Source organism: Chenopodium quinoa, unplaced genomic scaffold (assembly GCF_001683475.1).
Source record: "Chenopodium quinoa cultivar QQ74 unplaced genomic scaffold, ASM168347v1, whole genome shotgun sequence".
In the NCBI taxonomy this organism is placed as follows: domain Eukaryota; kingdom Viridiplantae; phylum Streptophyta; class Magnoliopsida; order Caryophyllales; family Amaranthaceae; genus Chenopodium; species Chenopodium quinoa.
The window spans coordinates 1,641,906-1,663,689 of NW_018742810.1; the positions used below are offsets into that span (position 1 = coordinate 1,641,906).

A 21,784-nucleotide genomic window follows, 5' to 3' on the forward strand; every position below is an offset into this window, starting at 1 on the left:
GGGTGAAAGGTGTGACCGCCTTAACCGAATAAATGATTAGAATCCACATGAAATTTTAGGTTTAGCTGTTCTTTGGTTTGGGGCTAAACAAGATTGATTTCAAACGAAACTTTGGAATCAGAAGCACGGAATTAGTTGTGAAAGTTATGTTGACACAATTTTACCCAAAAGCAATCTGAAAACCAATTTATACCATACTCGAATGTACTTTGAAATACATTATGAACTCACTCAACCTAAAATGACTTGGCTGACTCGATTGACAAATCTATTTAATTGAAAGTTCTCTATTAAGCTAATATTAAGTTCAATGTGTGGTTAGAATAACTTGGCTTTTCACTTGCTTGAAGAGTTTTGTATCTAAACATCGTACTTGTGCTACTAATTTCCCACCTAAGTTTGTCAATTGGCTGGGTATGTTATAGATAATTAAAAGTCCTGTTTTTAGTCTCTAATTGAATTGAGAATGACCTAAGCAAGGAGAAGATGCAACAACTAACAAAAAGTACTAATCATCAAAGTAGAGTGTGGATTTGTGCATCATCTTTTCTGTAATTAAAATTTTTAAAGTACAATAACAAAGTTAGTGGGTTATGTTTATTTGGAGTTTTTTTTTTGGGAAAAATTAGAGCTTCATCTTTGAACGAGTTTCAAATTAAGGTTTGATCACATTATGTTACATTTACAAAAACAATCTTTGCCTAATCATACTTGTATATGGTCCTTAATTTGCATACACATTTAAACTTTATTTTATTGTGACTAATTAATTAAGTAATTACACCATATACTATAATATTGTTGTTAAACCCTATTTATCATTCTTGACAATCACTTAACGACCATAAGGGATTATTATCTAAAACTAAAATGTTGACAATTTCTAATTTTTATTTAAGATGTAAGTATTTCAATTAATGATGAATCGCAATTTTTAATTTGAACCTTTTGAACCTTACCACATAAGAAAAAAAAAAAGCAGCAATTTTTGGTTGAATTAGAATGATTTAAAACTTTTTTATTTAAGATGTAAGTATTTCAATTAATGATGAATCGCAATTTTTAATTTGAACCTTACCACATAAGAAAAAAAAAAGCAGCAATTTTTGGTTGAATTAGAATGATTTAAAACTTTTTTTTGGTAAAAAAAAAATGAATAAAACTTGACAATCCAATCTAATAAGTTTAATTTATCTTCAATCTCCATGACTATCGGTCATTTGTGTCATTAACTCATTACTCATTACTCATTATGTGATTGTGTCTGGTCGAAAAAGAGCAAACGACAAAAGTCAACCAAAATAATTCACTAATTAATAGGTTTAATTAACTTCTGATTAGCTTAAGGCTGGCAGTATTAAATTGTTAGCTTTGACTTTGCTTCCTTCCAATTAACTTCAATTCTTCATCGGTTCTCCCACTCTGAACCTTCCTCGCAGGTGGCATAGCTTCCTAGCAACCGCCAAAGATCATAACTTTTACTTATAGAAGTATTTTTCTAAACATATTGCTCTTTTTTTTCCTTCCAATAATTTGAATATCACCTATCAAGTGGGAAATCAACTCAGATTTCAAAGATCAAAACTTTAATCATCTGGGTAAAAAAAGTTTTATCCCTTTTTTATTTGGAAAATTGTAAACTAATAATCTCACCTTTACCCCGTCTTCCATAAATAATCCTACCTTTTGAAATTTCAGAAACAATCCCACCTTTGACAGGAATCTTCCACTAATGATCCTTTTGACCTACAACCTGTTAAACCGGTTAATAATTTTTTTTCTTAGTCTTTCTCCTTGGACCACCAGTCCACCATCATTCCACCCACGCAGCTCCTTCACTCACCATACCAGCCTACCTGCTCACCACATTGACACCTCACCTAGCACCAACAACATGCTGCTGCCCTTCTCCCACTTCACCACCAGAGGCAACCGAAAGCAGCCGCGCTACTACTGCAGCCAACAGCCATCGCACCAGCCACGACTCACGCACCTTTCTCACAACAAATTCGCAACAGAAGCTCACAACAAGCAACCAGCTTCTGCAATAAACCACCGCCTAACCCACCTCACAACGCCGCATCAACGCGCCACCAATGCAGCCCACTTACAACCGCTGGACCTCCAATTCAATAGCTGCAACATCAATTCACACCCACAATTCAGCCCCTAAATTAGCCCCAAAAATAATTTAAAAGAAATATCAAGGGTCGATTTTGGGCTTTGAAGCCTGAAAACTCCATCCCCAGCCCCTAAAAACCCGACCCATCCTTGAAAACCCAAACCCTAGCCTCGAAAAACTCGACCCCAGCCACCTTCCTCAAGTTAGTGAAGGAGAAGAAGAAGATACGAAGAGATCATTGAGAAGTTGAGATTAAGTCGGACGCCTAGGTTGGGTTGCCGAGGAAGGGAGGCGGCTGCGACAGTGATATGGAGGGGCGGGGGTGGGGCTAGCCCCGATAACAATGGCGGGGGTTAGGGGTTTTGTTTTTTTTTTAATTATAAAAAATAGAATAAACCAACTAAAAGTCGACACGTGTCTCATAACCTAGTAAAACCGGTTACCAAAATAATTTAACCGGTTATGGATTGTTAGTGGAAGACCCCCGTCAAAGATGAGATTGTTTCTGGAATTTCAAAAGGTGGGATTGTTTATGGAAGATGGAGTAAAGGTGGGATTATTAGTTTACATTTTTTCTTTTTATTTTTACTTTAATTTTGTTTTTATATAAAATTGTGAATCATGATGATCATGTTTATGAGAATGAGACCCACCAACAAACGGTGGTGATTGAGACTTGGACTTCATATAGTGGAAAGTTAACGGTGATGATCAAATAGTTGACTCATCTAGGTCCCACATAGTGTATTACTGTTGCTTGGGGCGGGGGGACTACCATAAAATGCTGCCAAATTGCTACTAATACATTGAATCCCTTTTTATCTATTTACTCCGTATTTATTTATTATATTATTAATATTTATTTATCTATGGTTTTGATTTGTTTGGTGCTTATTTAATTGATCTAGTTGAACTTCAATTCCTCTTTTCAACATCTGGGTAACTTTCTCTCTCTTATTTGGATGGAAATTAGGGCTCTGAGCTGACAAAAAGGATTCTTGGGCAACCCTAAATCTGGTGAGTTCTGTTTTCTTTTTCCACCTTATACAAAAGATGATGTTTTTTTTTATAAAGTTGATTTATTTTATTTATTAAATTGTTTGATGTACTTGTTTTAAGTTCAATTTCTGGAATTTTGTGAAGGGGAAAGATCTGTGATGTTTATTTTTGTGCACTTAATTGCTGACATTCTTGAAATTGTGTGTTTTATATTGTGGGTTGACCTTAAAATTTGATAAAGATTGTATCTTTATTGAAATTTTGCTGAATTTCTTGATGATTTTTTTTTTTTTTTTTTTTTTTTTTTTTTTTTACTGAGATGGTGTTATAGGTTGCTTTAGATTTTGCTAGTTTTGAGTTGGATTGATACATCTTGAAGGAATTATATATTATATGCTTAATAGAAGTTGGTTCTGGATGTTGAGGTCATAATATAATGATCCTTTAGTTTTTGTATGTTGTTCAGAAAGTGCATCTCTTATTGTCTTTGATTGGTTAGGGGTAAGGTTGTGTACATCTTGACCGCGCCGTACCTGCATCATGATTCAAGTGTATCTGTGTAGGGTGGTGGTTGTACTTGTATGACAGCTTTTCTTTCTGCAGGAATTGGGGTTTTCCTTTGATCTCCAGATGTTTTGGGTGTTTTTTTGTTTAATCTTTTCTCTATGGGAAACTGGCCAATCTAATTTCAATGATGACAATTATAGTGTAAAATGTTGAGCATAACCATAAGAAAGCATAAAGAAGATGAAAATCCTTCAAAATGAGGGAAATCACATAGAGGTGGAGAATAATCCACTATAATGGATAGAGTATACTATTTAAGAGTATTTCTGTGAGTATCTAGTATGATGGGCTAGATGGCTAGGCTCAACCAGGTTGGCCTTGTTGCCTTTTATCCCCATGTGCCTGTATTGCTTTGATGCCTATTACCAGCAGATCATGATTCTTACTGTTTTAATGTTATCAATCTCTCACGGAGTTTCAGGATTTTGAAGATATGTTGGGTTTGTTTGGAAGATAAGGTAGAGCTTGGATACAAAGCCAGAAATTTTTGGGGCGGGGAAAGGGGACTTGGGGGAATGGGGGTGGGGAATTGTGTTGATTAATAAGTTTGTCTTTACTTGATGAAGACTAATATGCTCTAAAATTTTATATGGCTTATATCTCATGACAAGTTTACAGACCAATCCAAAGTTTGAACTGTCATCTTTTCCCTGGTGTAGCAACCCAGGAGAATGGTGTTTATTCTTCCATAAGAGGGATGAAATACTGTAGGTTATGGTTGTTGTGTAAGTGAAATGTGATATCATTGGAGCCTAGAGATAGCGGAGGATATCATAGTTTTTTATTTTTTTTATTTTTAGGTGTTTTTTTTTTTTTTGAAAGCAGCCAAAAGATAATATTATAATAGGTCCATTTCCGCAAGCTGTAAATAGCTCTCCGGGAAAGGATCAAAGCGTACAAGCTCCGAGGAAGAGGCACACTCAGATCTAGCTATCAAGTGGGCAAGAGTATTGCCACTCCTCTTAATATGGCTACAAAGAAAAGAAGAAAACGAACAACTTAAACTGATAATACGGGAAACAAGCAAATAAATGTAAGAAAGGCAATAATTGACATGACTTTTTTTAATTTTTTTTTTATTTATTATTTTTTATATTTATCACATGGAGAATATTTAAAAGGAGAATATTTAAAAGGGTGATGTATGAGATATTTTAACTTGATTTTGACATCAATTATCTACCACCTAATCTGTGTAACTGTTGAAAGAGTTAGAAGTGCAGAAGGAAAAATATCAAATCTTTGAATGACAATCATAAATATAGAGCAAGTCTATTTCCTTTAGGATGACCTTTTGTTTTTTTTTAGCTGCGTTGGCTGGTAAGATTTTTGTGCTCTTTTGCTCACCAGATGTTATCAACAGTTGAACTACTGAAATGGTTGATAACTTGATACATACGAAGTATCATTTTAGCATCTTTAGGCTTTGTAGTTTGTACATATAATATTGTTGCAAGTGCAGAATGATGCTGGATATCATGTATCATACGAAGTATATCAGTGGATAAAAAACAAGGGGATTTATTTGCCGAGGTCCCTGATGTTGTCTATTGCTATGTAGAATACTAAAATGGAAGTGATTGATTTTTGATCTACCTAAATACTTTTACTGTTATTTTTACTAATCTGTGTGGACATGCAGCTATTTTTCTTTCACTGGAATATTAATGTTTCTATGTGATTAATCCAGGTTTGGCCATCTGTTAAATTTGTCCCTGATTAGAATTTGAAAATGGACGTTAAAGATAGGCCAAATTCAGAAAATTGGACTGAGCCTTCAACTTTTGGGAATGAAGTGCAGCAGAATGCATCCCTGAACAATCAGCCGTTCACCAATTTTAATTCTCAGGAACCGTCAAAGTGGGAAGATCCTTCTATACTTGATTACAGCATGAGGATAGATTCCTCTTTCTCCAAATTTAACCAACCTTCCGAGAACTCATCTTTGCTTGTTGGCAATCCAAGTAACCAGGGAAAAATTCCAAACCAAAATGGGGCTCATATGAATCAGATGCCTGATGGTAGTAACTTTGATCCAAGAGCAATGCTCAATAATCTCTCTTTCTTGGAACAAAAAATCCACCAACTCCAAGAGCTAGTTCATATGATCGTTGGCCGAAAAGCTCAAGTTCCTGGCAACCAAGAAGAAGTTGTAATTCAGCAGCAGCAGCAGCTTATCACAGCTGATCTTACTTCAATTATAGTTCAGTTGATATCAGCAGCTGGTAGTCTACTTCCATCAATGAAGCATAACCTCTCTGCTGCTAATTCTAGCTTGCTTCTTAATAGGACCCTTTTTCCCTCAGCAACAACTGTTGGTACCGGTATGATATCGCAAAACAACAGAGGGCAAGTAAAGCAAGCTGTTGGTGAAGTTAAACCAGTGGAGCAGTCAAACCAGGTGGAGGTACCGGCCAATTGTGTAACTGAAATGAACTGCAACAACATGGAAGAAGATCATGAACTAAAAGATGATGATGATGGCAAGGAAGAAGAGCATCTTCCTCCTGGATCATATGAAATCTTGCAATTAGAAAAGGAAGAAATTCTTGCACCACATACCCACTTCTGTACCATATGTGGGAAGGGTTTCAAAAGAGATGCTAATTTGAGGATGCACATGAGAGGTCATGGAGACGAGTACAAAACTCCAGCTGCCCTGGCAAAACCGAACAAAGAGTCTAGTTCAGAAAAGGTGCTTTTGAAGAGGTATTCCTGTCCTTTTGTAGGTTGCAAAAGGAATAAGGAGCATAAGAAGTTTCAGCCTCTGAAAACTATTTTGTGTGTGAAAAATCATTATAAGAGAACTCATTGCGACAAGAGTTATATTTGTAGCAGATGCCATACCAAGAAATTCTCTGTTATTGCTGATCTCAAGACCCATGAAAAACACTGTGGCAGGGATAAATGGCTGTGTTCTTGTGGAACAACTTTCTCTCGAAAAGACAAGCTTTTTGGGCATATTGCTCTTTTCCAGGGTCATACTCCAGCCATTCCCTCAGAGGAACATAAAGGAACATCTGTGCCATCTAATATTTCAAATAACAGTGAAACGACAAACAATGTTGCAAATATGGGATTTAGCTTTTGCTCCAATGGTGCTAATGAAAATGGTGCACAGATTATGATGGATGGAAAGGGGAATGTTGATGATCCTTTCTTCTCTCTGCTAAATTACGAATATAGTCTTGGTGGGCTGCAAGATTTTCCGCTAACCAATTTTGATGATTCACCAAGTTCTTTTTCGTTCCTCAATTCTGAAGAAAAGGATGGGATGATGTGTGTCAGTAACGACGTTCATTAGTATTGGTTGGCGTTTTTAAGTTTTTTGTGCAGAGGAGCTTCTATCATCCTTACTTGTTTTCAAATTGGATGGACTCAAGCTCCTGTAATTGCTTAGCTTAAATAAATGCTTTATATATGATCATTGCACATTACAAATGTGTGCTGCATTCTTTCATATTTTTTTTTTCTGAAAGGATGCTTCATTCTTTCATTAATTCGGCTTCAATCTAATGTTAAAATCGCTAATGGGTTCTAGCAAGCTAAATGCTTGCCTAGCTACCAACCTTCCATATGATTTTATAGGTTCCAAATACATGATATAGAAGTGATTGTAAATTACAGCTTAGTAACTATCAATATGTTGAATCGGAAATGTAGGCTGCATATAGCCATATAGGTACACTACTGGGCTACTACATTGTCTACATTGCAGTTTGTTTAAAAATACACCGTGAATTATGATGCAGGGTCATCTTCAGTCCATTCTCCAAGAATGTCGTATGAGCAAGAACGGGTTTTTTTACCTCTTCGGAAACTCAGGCATCAGTCTGCAAGAACCACCCAGTGGGATCAGCTGTGAGTTACCTAGCCAAACCTTAAGACACATTGGCCCAGTACGAGTCACAACCCACCACCATTCCACCAATGCACCTCAGTAAATTTACTCGTGAAAAAAAAAGTTTATGAACGGTTTGATTAATATAGTCTGATTTAGTCAATTGTGGGGAAAAAAAAAACAAAAAAAATAGTTTGCCTTTATTTGGTTGTATATGAATAATGAAGTACAATAATCATTTTTTTTTGAGCCGATTGGGCCATGGTTGGACCGGTTTTGGTCACTGATTGGGCCATGGGGATGCCGTTTTTGGTAGTTGGTTCTACTGATTTTTTTGTCTTAATCAAATTTAGATTGACGAACTAAAACCTTACAAAATTCAAATTGTCAAACACAATTATCTTAATTTCTTTTAAAAAATAATTCAGATACAAAAGTTTTTAAGTGAAAGAATTGATGAAAATCAAACACGAACCCTACCGTATGAGAACGTCGTAAGAATTTCACAATAATATGCCCATCATTGAGAATTTAAGAGAGATAATTAAGAGAGATCAGATTTTTTTTAGCATGAATAGCAAAAAAGGAGATTCATATTGAATGAATTTATTTATTTCTAGGGATAAGAAAATTATCAGGAATGAGCATCAAGGGAATTGATACATTTAAGTATGTAGTATAAAATTTGAGGCCTTGATTTTAACCAAACTTGAGCTTTACACAACCTGCCCTGCCCCAGCTATGAACCTAAATCACCTAACGAATTGCAGTCATTCGTTCATAATACTGTGAATTATGAAGCAGGATCAGTTTCAGGCCCTTGACATTCTCCATAGCCTTGGGTGTCATCTTCAATGAGCTTGGATAAAATTTCTCTCTCAGAACAAAGTCGTCTGAGTAAGACCAGGTTTGACCTCTTGGGGAGCTGTCAGTCCACAGGAACCTCTCAGAGAATGGGTTCACCAAACTTTCCCTGAAATCCTCAGCCGGCTCACAAATTATACCCTGAAATGCCATGCAAACTTGCATCAAGATAACGAAAGAATATAGAATAAGACGATAATTTATAGGAGCATTTTAGTTGCTGGTTACCTCTGCCATGGCCTTAATCTTCAAAGTGATGTCATTACTGAGAAGGACGAGCTGTCCGTCATTCTTATTCTTCCTGAAGCTGAGAGCATAGTCAAGTACATGATCTTCTGTAGAGGGTGAGAGAAGTTCTGGTCGAAATTCAAGGGCGGAGAAGGAAAAGGAGCCTGCAGCTGTCCCACAACTGACTTGAGAGTAAGGTGATGCTGGAGGGGTTATTGCAACAGAGCGCTGTTCCTCTGTGGAATTTTGAACATGGATCCACCACTTTGTTTTAACCATGCAATCTTCTATCCATTCTAATGCAGATGATACCTCTGTATTTCTTCTGAAGAAACTCGTTTGTCGTTTCAAACAAGCAAGATCCTTTATGACTGGCAAAACAAGCCACAGTTACATACAGAAAGGTTCACAATTTGATTGACTATGGCAATAGCAGTAAAATTCAGGCAGTTCATTTTACCTATTTTGGGGATGATGAGTTGAGTTCCCTTGAGACCTTCAAGCAGCTGCAATGCCTTTCTTGATTCTTTGTTCAGTAGAGTAGTAGTGTCCACTAGCATACTCCATTGTCGGGTTTTTTCTCCAAAGCATTTGTCCGGTATATCAGTCTAAAGTATCAGGAATAATCAATAAAAGTGTTTCTTAAATGATAAAATTACAATACAAAGAGATCTAAGTAAAAAAAAAAAAAAAAAAAGGGAATGCAGCATTTGCCAACCTTGCTTGAGACTTTAGCAGCACCAGGAATGCAAGTTTCAGATTTACTATTCTGAGGTGAATCTGCCAGAAGGGATTGAAAAGGCATCCTTTCATGTTTTTTCTCCCTTAGCCTAAGTGATTTTGCTTGATTAGAAGAAGCACGGTGTGCTGTTTTCTTCTCCAGAGATTTTTTGGGTGAGTAATTCTCTTTATCTGATGAAGGAGACAAGCTGTCTTCATAGTAGAATTTTGGGCTTCCAATCATCTTTAAAAGGGGTGATTTCCCTGAACTTGAATTTTTTACTTCTTTCAACATAGCCAACTTTCTCATGGACTTGTGAGTATTAGGGGTAAAGTGCTCTTTGTCTGGAGTAAAGACTTCTTCCTCTTCTTGGCTTTCCATTTCATGAAAGAGAGCCCTAGTAACAGGTTCATGCTTGACAATCTTCTGATCACTTCTCTTTTTATTTCTTTCAGACGCACTCGTTAAAATCTGGGGGGAACTTTGTAATTTACCTCTTCGGGACCAAATGCTCTGATCTGATGTTATCAGAGGACTACCAGATGGCCTTTTAATAGAGCTGAGTGGTGGACTATCAAAGCCATTTCTCGATGATTTAATTTCAAACTCCGATAAGAAGCTTGCATCAGACAATGATGAACACACTGAAGACTCCACCCCCATATTTCCAGACCAAAAACTCCAAAGCTTGCCTTCATTGTGTTCCTTGACTGATGAATTCACGTTGACACTCTCCAAAGATTTCCTTTCAGAAGATACTCTAGTATCAGATATTATTTCTGGGAACTGCTTTTCTATATCAAGGTGATTGTTGTCAGTGCAAAGAAGAGCCTCATTAGTGGCAAGATGTGATGTTAGCGCTGCTGGTGATTCACACCAGAAAGTCCACACTTCTTCTGTGTTTGGAGCAACTTGCTCTCCAACCAATTTGTCATCATCACATAGAACACTAAACTCCACATCCTCTGAAGCAGATTCAACTGCATGTACCTCTTCATTTTCCTTTCCTTGAGGTTCCTCATCCTAAAATACGCAATTGACATGATGAACACAAAATCAGCAACTATATGAAGGAAAATGTATTGAAAGAAGACCATAAAAATATCCTGAAATAGGCTTATATTATATATCACCCAATAGTAATAAAACTCATAGCGTTTCTCGATTTCATAGTCATCTATCACCCACAAACAATCAATAAAATAGAAAGATAGAAGATGTTAAGGAGTGCAAATCATCTCACCATGACAATCTCTTCATCCTCATCTTTCTGCATAAGCTGTTCAGTGATTTCATCCAAAAACAAGGTATCCAAGCCCTCCAAAACAGAACCAACAGATCTCATGTCTTCAAGCTTCACTGACTGAGGATATTCTTCTTCCATGGGACATGCCATATATTTCCCTTCCTGCCCAATCCATTCCCAGTTCTCACCCAGAAATAAGGGCACCAAACCTTCCAAAGCAGAATCCAAAGGTTGCACATTTTCATTACTCACTAATTCCTGTGCGAACACTTGAGATTTTTCATCCAGAAATAAAGATATCAAGCCTTCCATACCAGGGTCTTCCAATTCAACACAGTCATTGTCCACTGCCATAACTATTTTGTCTGTGTTTTGAGCAACTTTCTCTACATCCAATATATCATCATCACACAAATCACCAAACTCTACACCCTTGGGAACAGAATCAACTGCTTGTAACTCCTCATTTTCCTGTCCTAGTGAATTCTCATCCTAAAATATCCAATTTACAAAACATAGTCAAGAACTATATCCAGGCAGGATAAAAGAAAGCACAGTTTAGATGTCCAATTCCAACTAATAGGCAAATATACATTATATGATTAATATCCAATGTCTCAACAGACAATCACAGTAAATCTCATTGCATATCTCAATTTCATCTAGTCATCTATCACCAACAAACAATCAATAACCTTATACATACTAAAATAGATAAAGAGTGCAATTTATCTTACCTTGATGATCCCTTCATCCTCATCTTGCGACTGCACAAAGTCCAAGGGTGGCACAAAAGGGTTGGAAACATCATAAGCTTGGCTCAATGGAATCCAGTGCAGCTTGTAAACCCTACTCGACCCTCCAATCCTCAAACTATCACTCTCATTCATCCTTGTTCTTATATTTGGTTCTATCCTTTTATCTGACACCCAAGTTCCATGCACTAAACAGAAACACCAAAATTGCATTAAAGATCAAAACCCACATTATTCTTAAACCCTAAACCTTACAGAAAATATAAAATCACAACGAAATAAACATAGAAATTACAAAAAAATCAAGACCCACAAACTTTTGAACCCTCATAAAATGAAGTTAGAATACCCACAAAATTTCAAAATTGCTTCCACCATTAAACTCTCATTTTGTTAAACCAAATAACACAATTTACAGAGCAAAGCAAAACAAACCCACAAAATCAACTTCGAAAATTCGAGTAATACCCCAACAATTCAAATAAAAAACTTCAAATAAGCACTAGAATTAGTACTGAATTGAACTTTACAAAGTTTCAGAAGAAAAATCGATTACCTGAAGATAAATCAGTGATAGAAAGGTGTTTGGAAGAGGGTTTAGAGTGAATGCGGAGATGAAAACGGCTAATACTGGGATGTTCTAAGCGAATATCGCTATCTGGGTGTCGCCCAACAACTAATGTTTCTTCAAATTCTTGATGGATTTTACAGAATTCATCATTTTGTTGCTGGGTTTCATTTTGATTTACAGGAGGGGCGTTGATTAAGAAAATGTTCTTGAGAATAGCGTTGTTCTTCCAAACTGTAAATACTGGTATTTGCATTTCTTTCTGGTTTTCCATTGCGCCGGTGATGATGATCGGAAGTGGAAGAGAGAGAATTTTGGGAGGTTTAAAATGGCGAGGGTTTTGTTGATTTCAGCTTTTTCAAATTTAACTTCTGAATCTTTAAAATGTGATACTGTATGTTGAAAGTATGTTGTAACGGATATATTTTTTCTCAATTGTACTGAGTACATTGACTACATTCTATTGTTTCCTCTAATAAATTTGTACCCGTAAGCCGTAAGGCCGCTTATGAGTCTATGACACTATTTAAGTTAAGGATGTCACTAGGCCAAATCGTCATGACACAATATAGAAAAATTATACTCCGTATTGTATATGGAATATAACATATGATAAGCACAGTACGGCACATGATGGACAATGGGATGAACTTGAGCCGTGGTTTTTATAAGGAGGATACAAATCATACAACATAGTTTGACAAAACTAACAAATCACATTAAAACAATTTGAATTTGGGGTAAACACAAATGCATTATTGTGGCACGTGGCCACGTGGGGGCTTAGGCCATGCTGAAGCAGCCCTTTTGAAACTATTGGCACGACACAATTAACACGATAGTAGGGACTAGGGAGTATGTTCATTTGTGGGCCAAACAAGTTAAGCAAGTACCCCTTCTATTCTTGTCAAAAAAAAAAAAAAAATTACTCCCTCTATCCTTATTTTTTTGTCCCATTGGACTTTATACGTTTTCCAAAACACGTCTCGTAATGCAAATAATTTTATTTCTCTACGCGTAAAAATTATAAAAACTTGATATTAATAAAATATACAATTAGACGAATCCAACAAAACCCAACATGACTATATTACCTCTTATTGATTAATGAAAATTTATAGTAAAAGTTTTTAAAGTTTGACCCCATAATTTACAATGGGCAAAAAAATACGGACAGAGGGAGTATTTTGTTTGCAATAGTTTAAGGGCTTGTTTGGTTACACAAAGAAAATGGGGAAGTGAAAAATCATGGGAATTTGAAAATAGATGAGTTGTTTGGTTGACAATAAAAAGTGTAAATGTGGAAATTGCAAATTAATGGGAATTATGACTTCCTACAAAACATGGGAAGTTAATTACCCAAAACCCAACCCCCCTAGGTAAGTCAAAATTCTCATGATTTGCAACTTCCTTCATGCCAACCAATTGAATGTAGGTATTTAATTCCTATGAAATACAAATTTCCATGGAAAGTAGATTCCATATAAAACAAACAACACCCAAGTCCATAGGTCAAATTTCAATCAAGGGCAAAGAAACAATAAAGACTAATATTTGAGAGATGAAACGAAATATTAATCTCTCTAAGCGCTGGATTCACAAAAAGAATTTAGTAGAATTGTCGTAGGGGGCGTTTAGTTCACAAAGTGGTATGGGTTTGGAATCAGGAATGAGGTTAAGGTGACATCGGGTTGGAACTTGATACTTAATATCATGTGTTTGGTTCAATTTTGGAATGAAATTTCTCACTATTTCCTCCTTTTATTTGATACCTAAGGGAACGGAATGGGTCAAACCCACCTCCCCCCAAGGTTTTCAAACCCCATACCTAATGGGTTTGAGGTATGGGTTTAAAATTCATACCTTTGACAACCAAATATATAGTATGAGTTTTAGTCATTCTAGACTCATACCTCATACCTATATTCCGCGAACCAAACACTCCCAAACGAGTTGAATTTTAAGACGTATGTACTTCACACAAGAGGCATGAAATGATGTAGGGTTCACAATTTCCCCTTGAGATTAGAACACATTCTATATATGTTAATGTAAGAGGGTTACAGTTTTGTATTAGACCCATATGGCTAGCTAAAGACCCTAGAGTAGAAATTCAATTAATAGTCATAGAAATATGTAGGTTTGAAGTTTGATGGTCTAATCGATTTGGTTTTCGTACAACTCTCTATCAAGGTCCCCCTACCGCCAAAGAGAGAGAGAATAAGGGGAATTCTTATGAAGAATGCTTGGTTAGGAGCTTTGCAAAACCTCTTGTATTTCATCCTGACAGGTCATGTTAGTATGCATCCAACATCTTATCTTTTATGATCAGAGAAGTTTTTAGAAGAAAATCGCTTGGCTGCCTTTTCTATATTACTAGTTTTTAAAACACTTCATAGATTTCACAGATAGTGAGGTGTCATGGCGTGACAACAATAAGCATTTAGCCTTAAATAAGAGCAGGGGTGATCTGAACATTTTCAGAAACTACTCATTACACGTACTCATCAGCTCCCTGATCACTTTATGCAGGGACTGGGAGCCCTATACTATGATGGATACATGCCAACTTTAAGGCAGTAAACGAATGGGATCCTGATCATGCTGCAACTCTTGACTGGAATGAACTATTTTCGAGATGTACTGAAAAATTCAGTCTGCAGTGTGGTACATATTCAGAAGCCTTAAACACCAAAATTGGCACAAGAAGCTTTATTCAGAAGTATACATTTTGCTTGGCTTGGGGGCTTAAAAGTTTAAGGTATATAATTTACTATTTTACTGCTATGATGCCTTACTTTCTTATAATCTCATAGATCATAGATGAAAACATAATGTTCACAAGAGCATAAGAAAATATGCAATAGGTGTATCAAACTACGTATATTATTGGGCGGCTATGCATATCTAGGCTGGAGCATAAGTTGTGTTTTAGGAACTCTATCAACATTTAAACTCATATATAACATGATTTCAGATATTTTGATCGAATGATAAAGCCAATGTTGCAGTTGATGGTCATGTTCATGTATTTCCCTTTTGTCACAGTTCCTTTGGCCAGATATTCAATGCTAGCTCATATACCACAAGCAATTTTCAGTTTCATCATTGTAGTTTTTGGTCTACTTTTGTTCGGAGACTTGTTAGCGAAAATGCAGGTATTGTCTTTTTACTCTATAATACGGAGTACTCTAGGACCTTGGTTTAGGTTATTTATACGCACTTGATGTCATTAACTGACAATAGAACCGTTTTGCCTTCTGTTTGATAGTCCATCTTGCAATGCACAGAAGTGAAAGAAGACAGGCAAAGAGCAAGACAGAGGATAGTAGAAGAATGGGTTAAGTATCATCAGTTACCTCCACCTCTAAAGAAGAAAGTTAAGCAAGCTATTCAATCTGAATGGAGTGCCACTAGAGGCGTCAATTATGAAGCCATGTTGGATTCACTTCCACAGAATATAAGATCTGACATTCGAAGAAATTTGTATCAGGAGATAATCGGCACTGTCAGTTTCTACCTTCCTTTTCATACTTCCTCTAATCTGTTCATTAATACAATCAGCAATCATGGAGGGAGAATGACCTCCTAAATACTCCGTGTAATGACCATTCAGGGAGAGAAGTCATATCTTTGTTCATTTTTCAGATGCCAATATTTGCAGAGATGGATGATGTTCTCATAAGTGCTATCAGTGGTTACCTCCATACATTCTCCAGCAATGAAGGTACCTATGTAGCGATTGAGGGTGAACCAGTTTGCCAAATTATGTTTGTATTTGGTGGACAATTAGAGGTTTCAGGTGCCAACAATGGTGGGCAATGCATTATCCTTGGACCGGGGGATTTGTGTGGGAAGGAGTTGCTGGAATTGTGTTCACACCCCACCACAACTAGCAACCTTATACCTGCAACTCAAACAATCAAGTGTGTTACTGATGTTGATGCATTTTCTTTGCGGGTTGATGATGTGAAACTCCTGGCAATCCAATTCCACCATGATGGAAAATTTCGCTGTGCTTTCCAACGTTATATAGCATAAGATGGGTTGTCGTTATATTGCTCTGTATCTTTTCTTCCCACTCAACGGCTATTAAAACGAACCCTTGTATGAAATACTTGAGGTATTGATCATGTGTTTAGATTAATCAGTAGATCCCGACCATCTTATTGACATAATGACAATAAACCTGAAATTAGAAACATAAATCGCCCCTGAATAATGTTCAATGCAATTGCATCAATCTTTTCATTACAAGTACTAAATTTCAAAAAACTAATAATCCCATACCATTTCCATTTGAAAAAATATACTAGTATATTCCATTAAAAAACCCCAATAACAGAACAACTTCCGTCAGGAGAGAGTTTATGAACTACAACAGAATATAGCTACAAAGCCTACAATTATAAAATATATAGCATCCAACACACATTTTTTGTAAATAGATACTGAAAATAGCCACATTATGTAAAGAGATCATTAACGCAAAAGCACAGAAGGACATCAGCATCTCACAATTCATTAGGTACTTCATTAAGTATAAAGAAATGTACAAATAGTTGTACAGGCCAATAAAAACCAAATCTTTCACTAACAAAACAAGAGCTTGATCTAAAAGTTCAAAACTAGTCACAGCCTCACAGGCACAAAACAGATCCTAGTTCTAATTCTAAACTGTCACTAGCCCCAATGAGCTTAGTCACAACCGTTTCTTCTGCTTACAAAGAACAGGCTAAATGCAAAATTATACTTGTAACAATTCTGTTCACTCTGCTGCAGATCTACATCAGGAAATGGGTGGTGCTGCAAAACCATGAATCAAAAGTCCAAAACTAGTAATTCAACTTAAAATGAGCTACTGATGAGAATAATAAATAAAAGACCATTCTGTGATCATGCACCTTGCATTGAGCATCCTTCGCTTTTTTCACCAACAGACCAAGCTTTTTTATTTGACAACATAACATTGAACACAGACTTAATTATCCTTCTTCTCAAGTCTTGCACGATGTCTGAGCTCGGCCCTTTTCCAACGAACAATCAGATGGCACAATGAGAAGAGGGTGTTTATCTGTAGTAGGAACATTTTATAGTTTATTTTATCAGCATTTGCGCATTATTAAATTGGGAAAAGTTAGAAACAAAGGAAGAATACTAACCAAGATTAACATTGCAATGACAAGAAGTGGACCAGACCATAGCACAGAGAGGAAAATTCCGTGTGGGTCAAAATAGTTCTGAGTGGCAAAACTCTCCCAGTTAGCACCCAGAAACTGATTCAATCTTTCAGCAAGATATACACCAGACACTGCAGGATAAAGGCTTAATGTTAAACAGTGCACATTATTTCAATTACTGCCTGAAGTCCAATATCCTCTTTAGCCCTTTTTTCCTATCAAATTCCTCAACCACTGCCCAACACACCTTTCCCCCTTCCTTTAACAGCAAAAGGAAAAAGGTAAAAACCATGCCCTCACAAGTTGCAAAGGCTGATGACCTAGGATTGAAAAGAATCATGCACTATTTTTTTTTAGCCACCCAATGAGGCCACAACAAGGTGAGTGGTTTAGCTGTAAATTGATGAATTTCTCCACAGGTTGAAGGAAGAAGATCCAACAGATCAAACAATCTACTGATATTAAGACATATAACATGACTACAATCAGAAAATAAGAAGCGTACATGCAAGAAGGAATAGACACATTTGGAAATTGACATGTCTCCTCGAGAAGATAATAGTCAGCAACAGTAACACATAAAATCCCAATAATCCCATCAACCACGGCTCCTGCATAAATTAATCAAGCGTTAAAAAAATTAAAAAGAGCATGTAGGAAAAACTCACCTACAGTATAAGATCACAAACACTAATGCATCTGAGATTAATGGAATACAAATTGATTTACAATAGGCATTATCTATATATTAAATGAATGAAGAAGCAAACATATGCAGATAAGTCACTAGATTTCACAAAATGGTAACAAACAGTTTTGAAGGAGGAGCAAGCAGAAATAATTCTGCCTAAATAAAGTGAACAATGGAAATTACTGAGCAACACAATTCTCTCATTCTGCATTTCACAAAATTACCAAATATCACTCATTCTCTGTGGTAGATCAGTTTAAACACGACTAAAATACGAGTTATTAGTTACTAACTGATTTCTCTAGCTTGAATTATCCCCCTAAAACACTAGAGTTAAAGATACATTATTGATATTAGTGTTTATCTAACTTGAATTATCCCCCTAAAACATCTAGTGAGACCTTCAAAGAGCAAAAAGAAAGCAATTTTCGAGTCCTTAATACATGCTACATAGCATGTTCAGCCTAGAATTGAAATTGGCGTAATTAATCATCATTATAAACAAAACTACATCACTGCCTCATTAGTACGAAAATAAGCATCTTTCTTGCTCAAAATCTCAGAATCTGAATTTTCCAACAGCAAGATAAAAACAAACATAGCAATACTTGATAAACAGCTCCTACACTACATTCTTCTCATCAAAACAACAATACACAATCAACTACGATTCAATTACAATCAACAATCTTGAAATTTTAAAATAAATTCATATTTAATATAGCATAAGAATAATCAAATTTCAGATCTTAGGTGATAAATTACTAAAAATAGGCTGATTCAAGTAACAAATCCAAGAACAAAGTGAACCTAAAATCAATCAAATTTAAGTTGAGGAAAATGAAATGCAATTTAACCTTCCAATTAATGGCGTGGAAAAAACCTATGAATCTATCATAAGCAGGTGCGAAACCAGAACGAAGTTCATCGGACAACTTCTGAACAAGATCCGCCATTTGATTCATATGATCTTCCATTGCTGATCTCACTTCCTCCATTGCTAATTAGTTGCACAAATCAATTCACATAAATTTAGCAGAAATTTCTTCAAGTTTCAGATTTTTGAAACCCTGTAAAGTGTAGAACAACCTCAAAGTGTAATTGTAAATCGAAATCGAAATTTTTTCAGTTGTTTCTGGAAAATTACATAATTCATTTAGTTTATCTTTTTTATTCTGTGGGTCTTCTCCATATTATTTGGGCCTTTTAATTGGGCTGCTTTCTTTCATTTTCACATTAACCAATAAGTGTTACGTGCACCCTAGGTTGCACCACGCCCAGTTGTAATACGAATTAGGGATGTCAGTGGGGTGGGTTTTCTAACGGGGCGGTGATGGGTCTTGATTTGGCGGGTGATGGGGTGGGGGTGGGGATGGGGATAAAAACCATACCCGCTAAGGGTGATGGGGCGGGGGTGGATTTTAGGTTGTACTCACCCCATCCCCACCCTGTCCCACCCGCCCTACTTCGTACCCGCCCCATCCCCACCTACTCCACTTCGTACCCGCCCCATCCCCACATCCATATATTTTTAAAAACAAAATTATATACTTTTATACTATTTTATAAAAAAAAATATGTAAAATAAAATAGTAATTATAATACTTTGTAATATACTTATATTATAAACAAAAAAATGTGTAATATTAACAATAATTTTTTTCTTTTTGCAATCTTTATTAATTATGAAGGATTGTGTATTTGGGAGGCGGGGATTAGGTGGGGGTGGATATCCAAGTGGAGGTTGGGGTGTTGATGGTTTTGGAATTGTACGCGGGGATGGGGATGAATTTTAGATCCGCCGCGGGGAAGGGGATGAAAATTTTAGGTGGGGATGGGGATGGGAAGGCCAACATCCGCCCCGCCCCGCCCCATTAACATCCCTAATACGAATATTTAGTAAAAAAATATAAACACGTTAAAAAAATGAACATTTAGTTATAAAAAAATGAACACGTAAAAACAAAATGAACATTTAGTATTAAAAAGTGATGATGTTAAAAAAAATGATTATTCAGTATATTAAAATTGAACATGATATCATATAATCATAAAATTGATGGACCACGACCTTAAAAATTTATTAGTAAAAAAAAAATTTGAAGACATAAAAAATAAAATGATCATTTAGTAATACAAAAATGAACACGTAAAAAAAAATATTTAGTAATAAAAAATAAACATGTTAAAAAAAAATATGAACATTTAGTATAGTAAAAATGAACATTTATCATACAATCATAGAATAGTTGAACCATACCTAATAAAATGAACATTTCATAAAAATATATGAATACATTATATAAAATGAACATTTAGTACAAAAATAAACACATAAACAAATGAACACGTTTAAAAAAATTATGAATGTTAAGTATATTAAAAATGAACGTGGTTTTCATATATTCATATAGGTTCAAATTTATTGTATATAACAATCAACAAAAAATAAAGATAAAATATATCGTTAAATTATGTTCATTTTTTATATACTAATGTTCATTTTTAGTGTATTAAATGTTCATTTTGTACAAAATGTTCAATTTTAAAGTACTTTATGTTCATATATATTTTTTTATTTATAGAACACAAATTCAATTGTAATTATTTCAACTCTAAAAATTTGAATATCTACCTTAAATCTAATCTTAATTCATCATAGAGACAATAATTATCGATGTATAATATAATAGATTAGGAATCACAACTGCAAAATTGATAAAAATCAATATTTTTACAACATTCACATTTTTATAATTAAAATAAAAAACTCAAAATCACCTCAAGTTTCATGATCATGACGAAGATGATGGATAATGCTACAATGGTGACGGATTAGAGAATATATATCCCGCATTAGAAGGACAAAGAAGTATAAAAATTAAAGGAAAGTGAGGTAAGAAAGAAAATTAACTTATAAAAAAGGGGGAAAAAAGAGTTGAGAGAAAATTTCAGATTGAGAAGAAAATAGAGGACAGAGAAAATTAATAGAGGTAAGAAGAAGAGAGAGATTTAAGAAAGAAGAAGAGAGAGATTTAAGATATAAAGAACGTATGTTCATATATGAGTACAGTGGTGCAACTAGCTTAATTAGCTATACAAGTGTGTAGCTAAGAATTTGTGCTCACAGAGCTATTTTTGGATGGGCTTAATTCCATGTTTTCTAACAGAAATTAGTAGAATATATACATTTGTAATTTTTGTAATCCTGATCCTGTTACTCTAAGGTAGTAAGGTGGTCTTCTTGTAATCTATAAGGAACATTTCAAATAGCCAATAGTAATACATCTTTGATATAAAAAAAGTTATTGATTAGAGATAGATTTATCATTGATTAAGGTCACGGCGTTACATATAATTATATAAGTAATTGAGTATCATTAATTATACACGTTAAAAAGTTATTTTAGACATATATGTTGAATTTTTTTCATCAAATAGACGTGAATTTTTTTTTTTCCTTGATATAAAAAGATGGAGCATTTGTTAAAAAAAAAAAAGTACGGCTTTTACTTGCCCGGATTTATACTATATATATGAATGTTTATTATAGATTTATAGTGCAATATTGGGATATAAAATGAGTAAGGAATGAATCATATTGTCTTCCACTGGTAGTAAGGGTCTAGTACTCTAGTGACATGTATGTGTAAGTGACACCATTTTAAATTTAAACAATGGTGTGTAGAACAACTTGGTCATAACTTATGTGTACAGTCTTTGGGAAACGACTTAGACCAACACTACATACATCGGAGGCTAATTATTCTGTTAAGGGCAATAATTTTTTCTTTCACCACATAAATACATACGTACCCTATTCTTCTATCTATTTTATTATTTCTCTGTTACACTCCATTTCAAGTCTCATGGACAAGCAACGCATTGAATGAGGATGGTGCCCAAAGGATGCGGAATATGGAATTCAAGGTCCTTTGGGTGGGGCTTCCCATGGTTTGGCATAATCTGCTCTTCATGCTGAGATGATTGCTTGTTTGGAAG

General features: G+C 35.3%; 4 protein-coding genes across 8 annotated transcripts; 2 read left to right on the forward strand and 2 right to left on the reverse strand.

Moving 5' to 3' along the window:
• Positions 1-1,698: 1,698 nt before the first annotated feature.
• Positions 1,699-7,148, forward strand: LOC110725272 (protein SENSITIVE TO PROTON RHIZOTOXICITY 1-like). 3 transcript variants are annotated; one of them, XM_021904759.1, is made up of 3 exons: positions 1,700-3,139; positions 4,514-4,721; positions 5,379-7,148. In XM_021904759.1, the coding sequence occupies exon 3, from the start codon at positions 5,421-5,423 to the stop codon at positions 6,990-6,992; it is 1,572 nt and encodes a 523-aa protein (XP_021760451.1). In that variant the 5' UTR covers positions 1,700-3,139; positions 4,514-4,721; positions 5,379-5,420; the 3' UTR covers positions 6,993-7,148. The 3 variants fall into 3 exon arrangements, with proteins under 3 accessions (XP_021760452.1, XP_021760451.1, XP_021760450.1); XM_021904760.1 differs by lacking the exon at positions 4,514-4,721 and having other exon boundaries at positions 1,699-3,139; positions 5,412-7,148; XM_021904758.1 differs by lacking the exon at positions 4,514-4,721 and having other exon boundaries at positions 1,703-3,139.
• Positions 7,149-7,897: 749 nt separating this feature from the next.
• Positions 7,898-12,338, reverse strand: LOC110725273 (FHA domain-containing protein PS1-like). The gene is made up of 7 exons (XM_021904761.1): positions 11,900-12,338; positions 11,326-11,531; positions 10,586-11,080; positions 9,340-10,365; positions 9,082-9,229; positions 8,622-8,992; positions 7,898-8,534 (listed from the first exon to the last, which is right to left on the reverse strand). The coding sequence occupies exons 1-7, from the start codon at positions 12,183-12,185 to the stop codon at positions 8,286-8,288; spliced, it is 2,781 nt and encodes a 926-aa protein (XP_021760453.1). The 5' UTR covers positions 12,186-12,338; the 3' UTR covers positions 7,898-8,285.
• Positions 12,240-15,952, forward strand: LOC110725094 (cyclic nucleotide-gated ion channel 18-like). Its single transcript, XM_021904563.1, has 5 exons — positions 12,240-12,305; positions 14,488-14,672; positions 14,889-15,069; positions 15,183-15,419; positions 15,476-15,952. The coding sequence occupies exons 1-5, from the start codon at positions 12,240-12,242 to the stop codon at positions 15,950-15,952; spliced, it is 1,146 nt and encodes a 381-aa protein (XP_021760255.1).
• Positions 15,953-16,423: 471 nt separating this feature from the next.
• On the reverse strand, positions 16,424-18,945 carry LOC110725274 (transmembrane protein 18-like). Of its 3 annotated transcripts, none has more exons than XR_002512151.1 (5): positions 18,640-18,945; positions 17,597-17,702; positions 17,074-17,222; positions 16,816-16,985; positions 16,424-16,695 (listed from the first exon to the last, which is right to left on the reverse strand). XR_002512151.1 is itself a non-coding variant. In XM_021904762.1 (4 exons), exons 1-4 carry the CDS (start codon positions 18,778-18,780, stop codon positions 16,893-16,895), a joined length of 489 nt encoding a protein of 162 aa, XP_021760454.1. In that variant the 5' UTR covers positions 18,781-18,945; the 3' UTR covers positions 16,424-16,892. The 3 variants fall into 3 exon arrangements, 1 of the variants encoding a protein (XP_021760454.1); XR_002512150.1 differs by having other exon boundaries at positions 16,424-16,717; XM_021904762.1 differs by having other exon boundaries at positions 16,424-16,985.
• Between the last annotated feature and the right edge of the window lie 2,839 nt (positions 18,946-21,784).

Coding starts and splice junctions, on each gene's coding strand:
- LOC110725272 (XM_021904760.1), top strand. CDS start 5,421: ATGGACGTTAAAGATAGGCCAAATTCAGAAAATTGGACTGAGCCTTCA.
- LOC110725273 (XM_021904761.1), bottom strand. CDS start 12,185: ATGGAAAACCAGAAAGAAATGCAAATACCAGTATTTACAGTTTGGAAG. Junction 10,366..10,585: donor AGGATGAAGAGATTGTCATG/GTGAGATGATTT, acceptor TGCGTATTTTAG/GATGAGGAACCTCAAGGAAA. Junction 8,535..8,621: donor AGATTAAGGCCATGGCAGAG/GTAACCAGCAAC, acceptor ATGGCATTTCAG/GGTATAATTTGTGAGCCGGC.
- LOC110725094 (XM_021904563.1), top strand. CDS start 12,240: ATGGCGAGGGTTTTGTTGATTTCAGCTTTTTCAAATTTAACTTCTGAA. Junction 14,673..14,888: donor TGGGGGCTTAAAAGTTTAAG/GTATATAATTTA, acceptor ACATGATTTCAG/ATATTTTGATCGAATGATAA. Junction 15,070..15,182: donor ACTTGTTAGCGAAAATGCAG/GTATTGTCTTTT, acceptor TCTGTTTGATAG/TCCATCTTGCAATGCACAGA.
- LOC110725274 (XM_021904762.1), bottom strand. CDS start 18,780: ATGGAGGAAGTGAGATCAGCAATGGAAGATCATATGAATCAAATGGCG. Junction 17,223..17,596: donor GTGTCTATTCCTTCTTGCAT/GTACGCTTCTTA, acceptor TTTATCCTGCAG/TGTCTGGTGTATATCTTGCT. Junction 16,986..17,073: donor TCATTGCAATGTTAATCTTG/GTTAGTATTCTT, acceptor TTCCTACTACAG/ATAAACACCCTCTTCTCATT.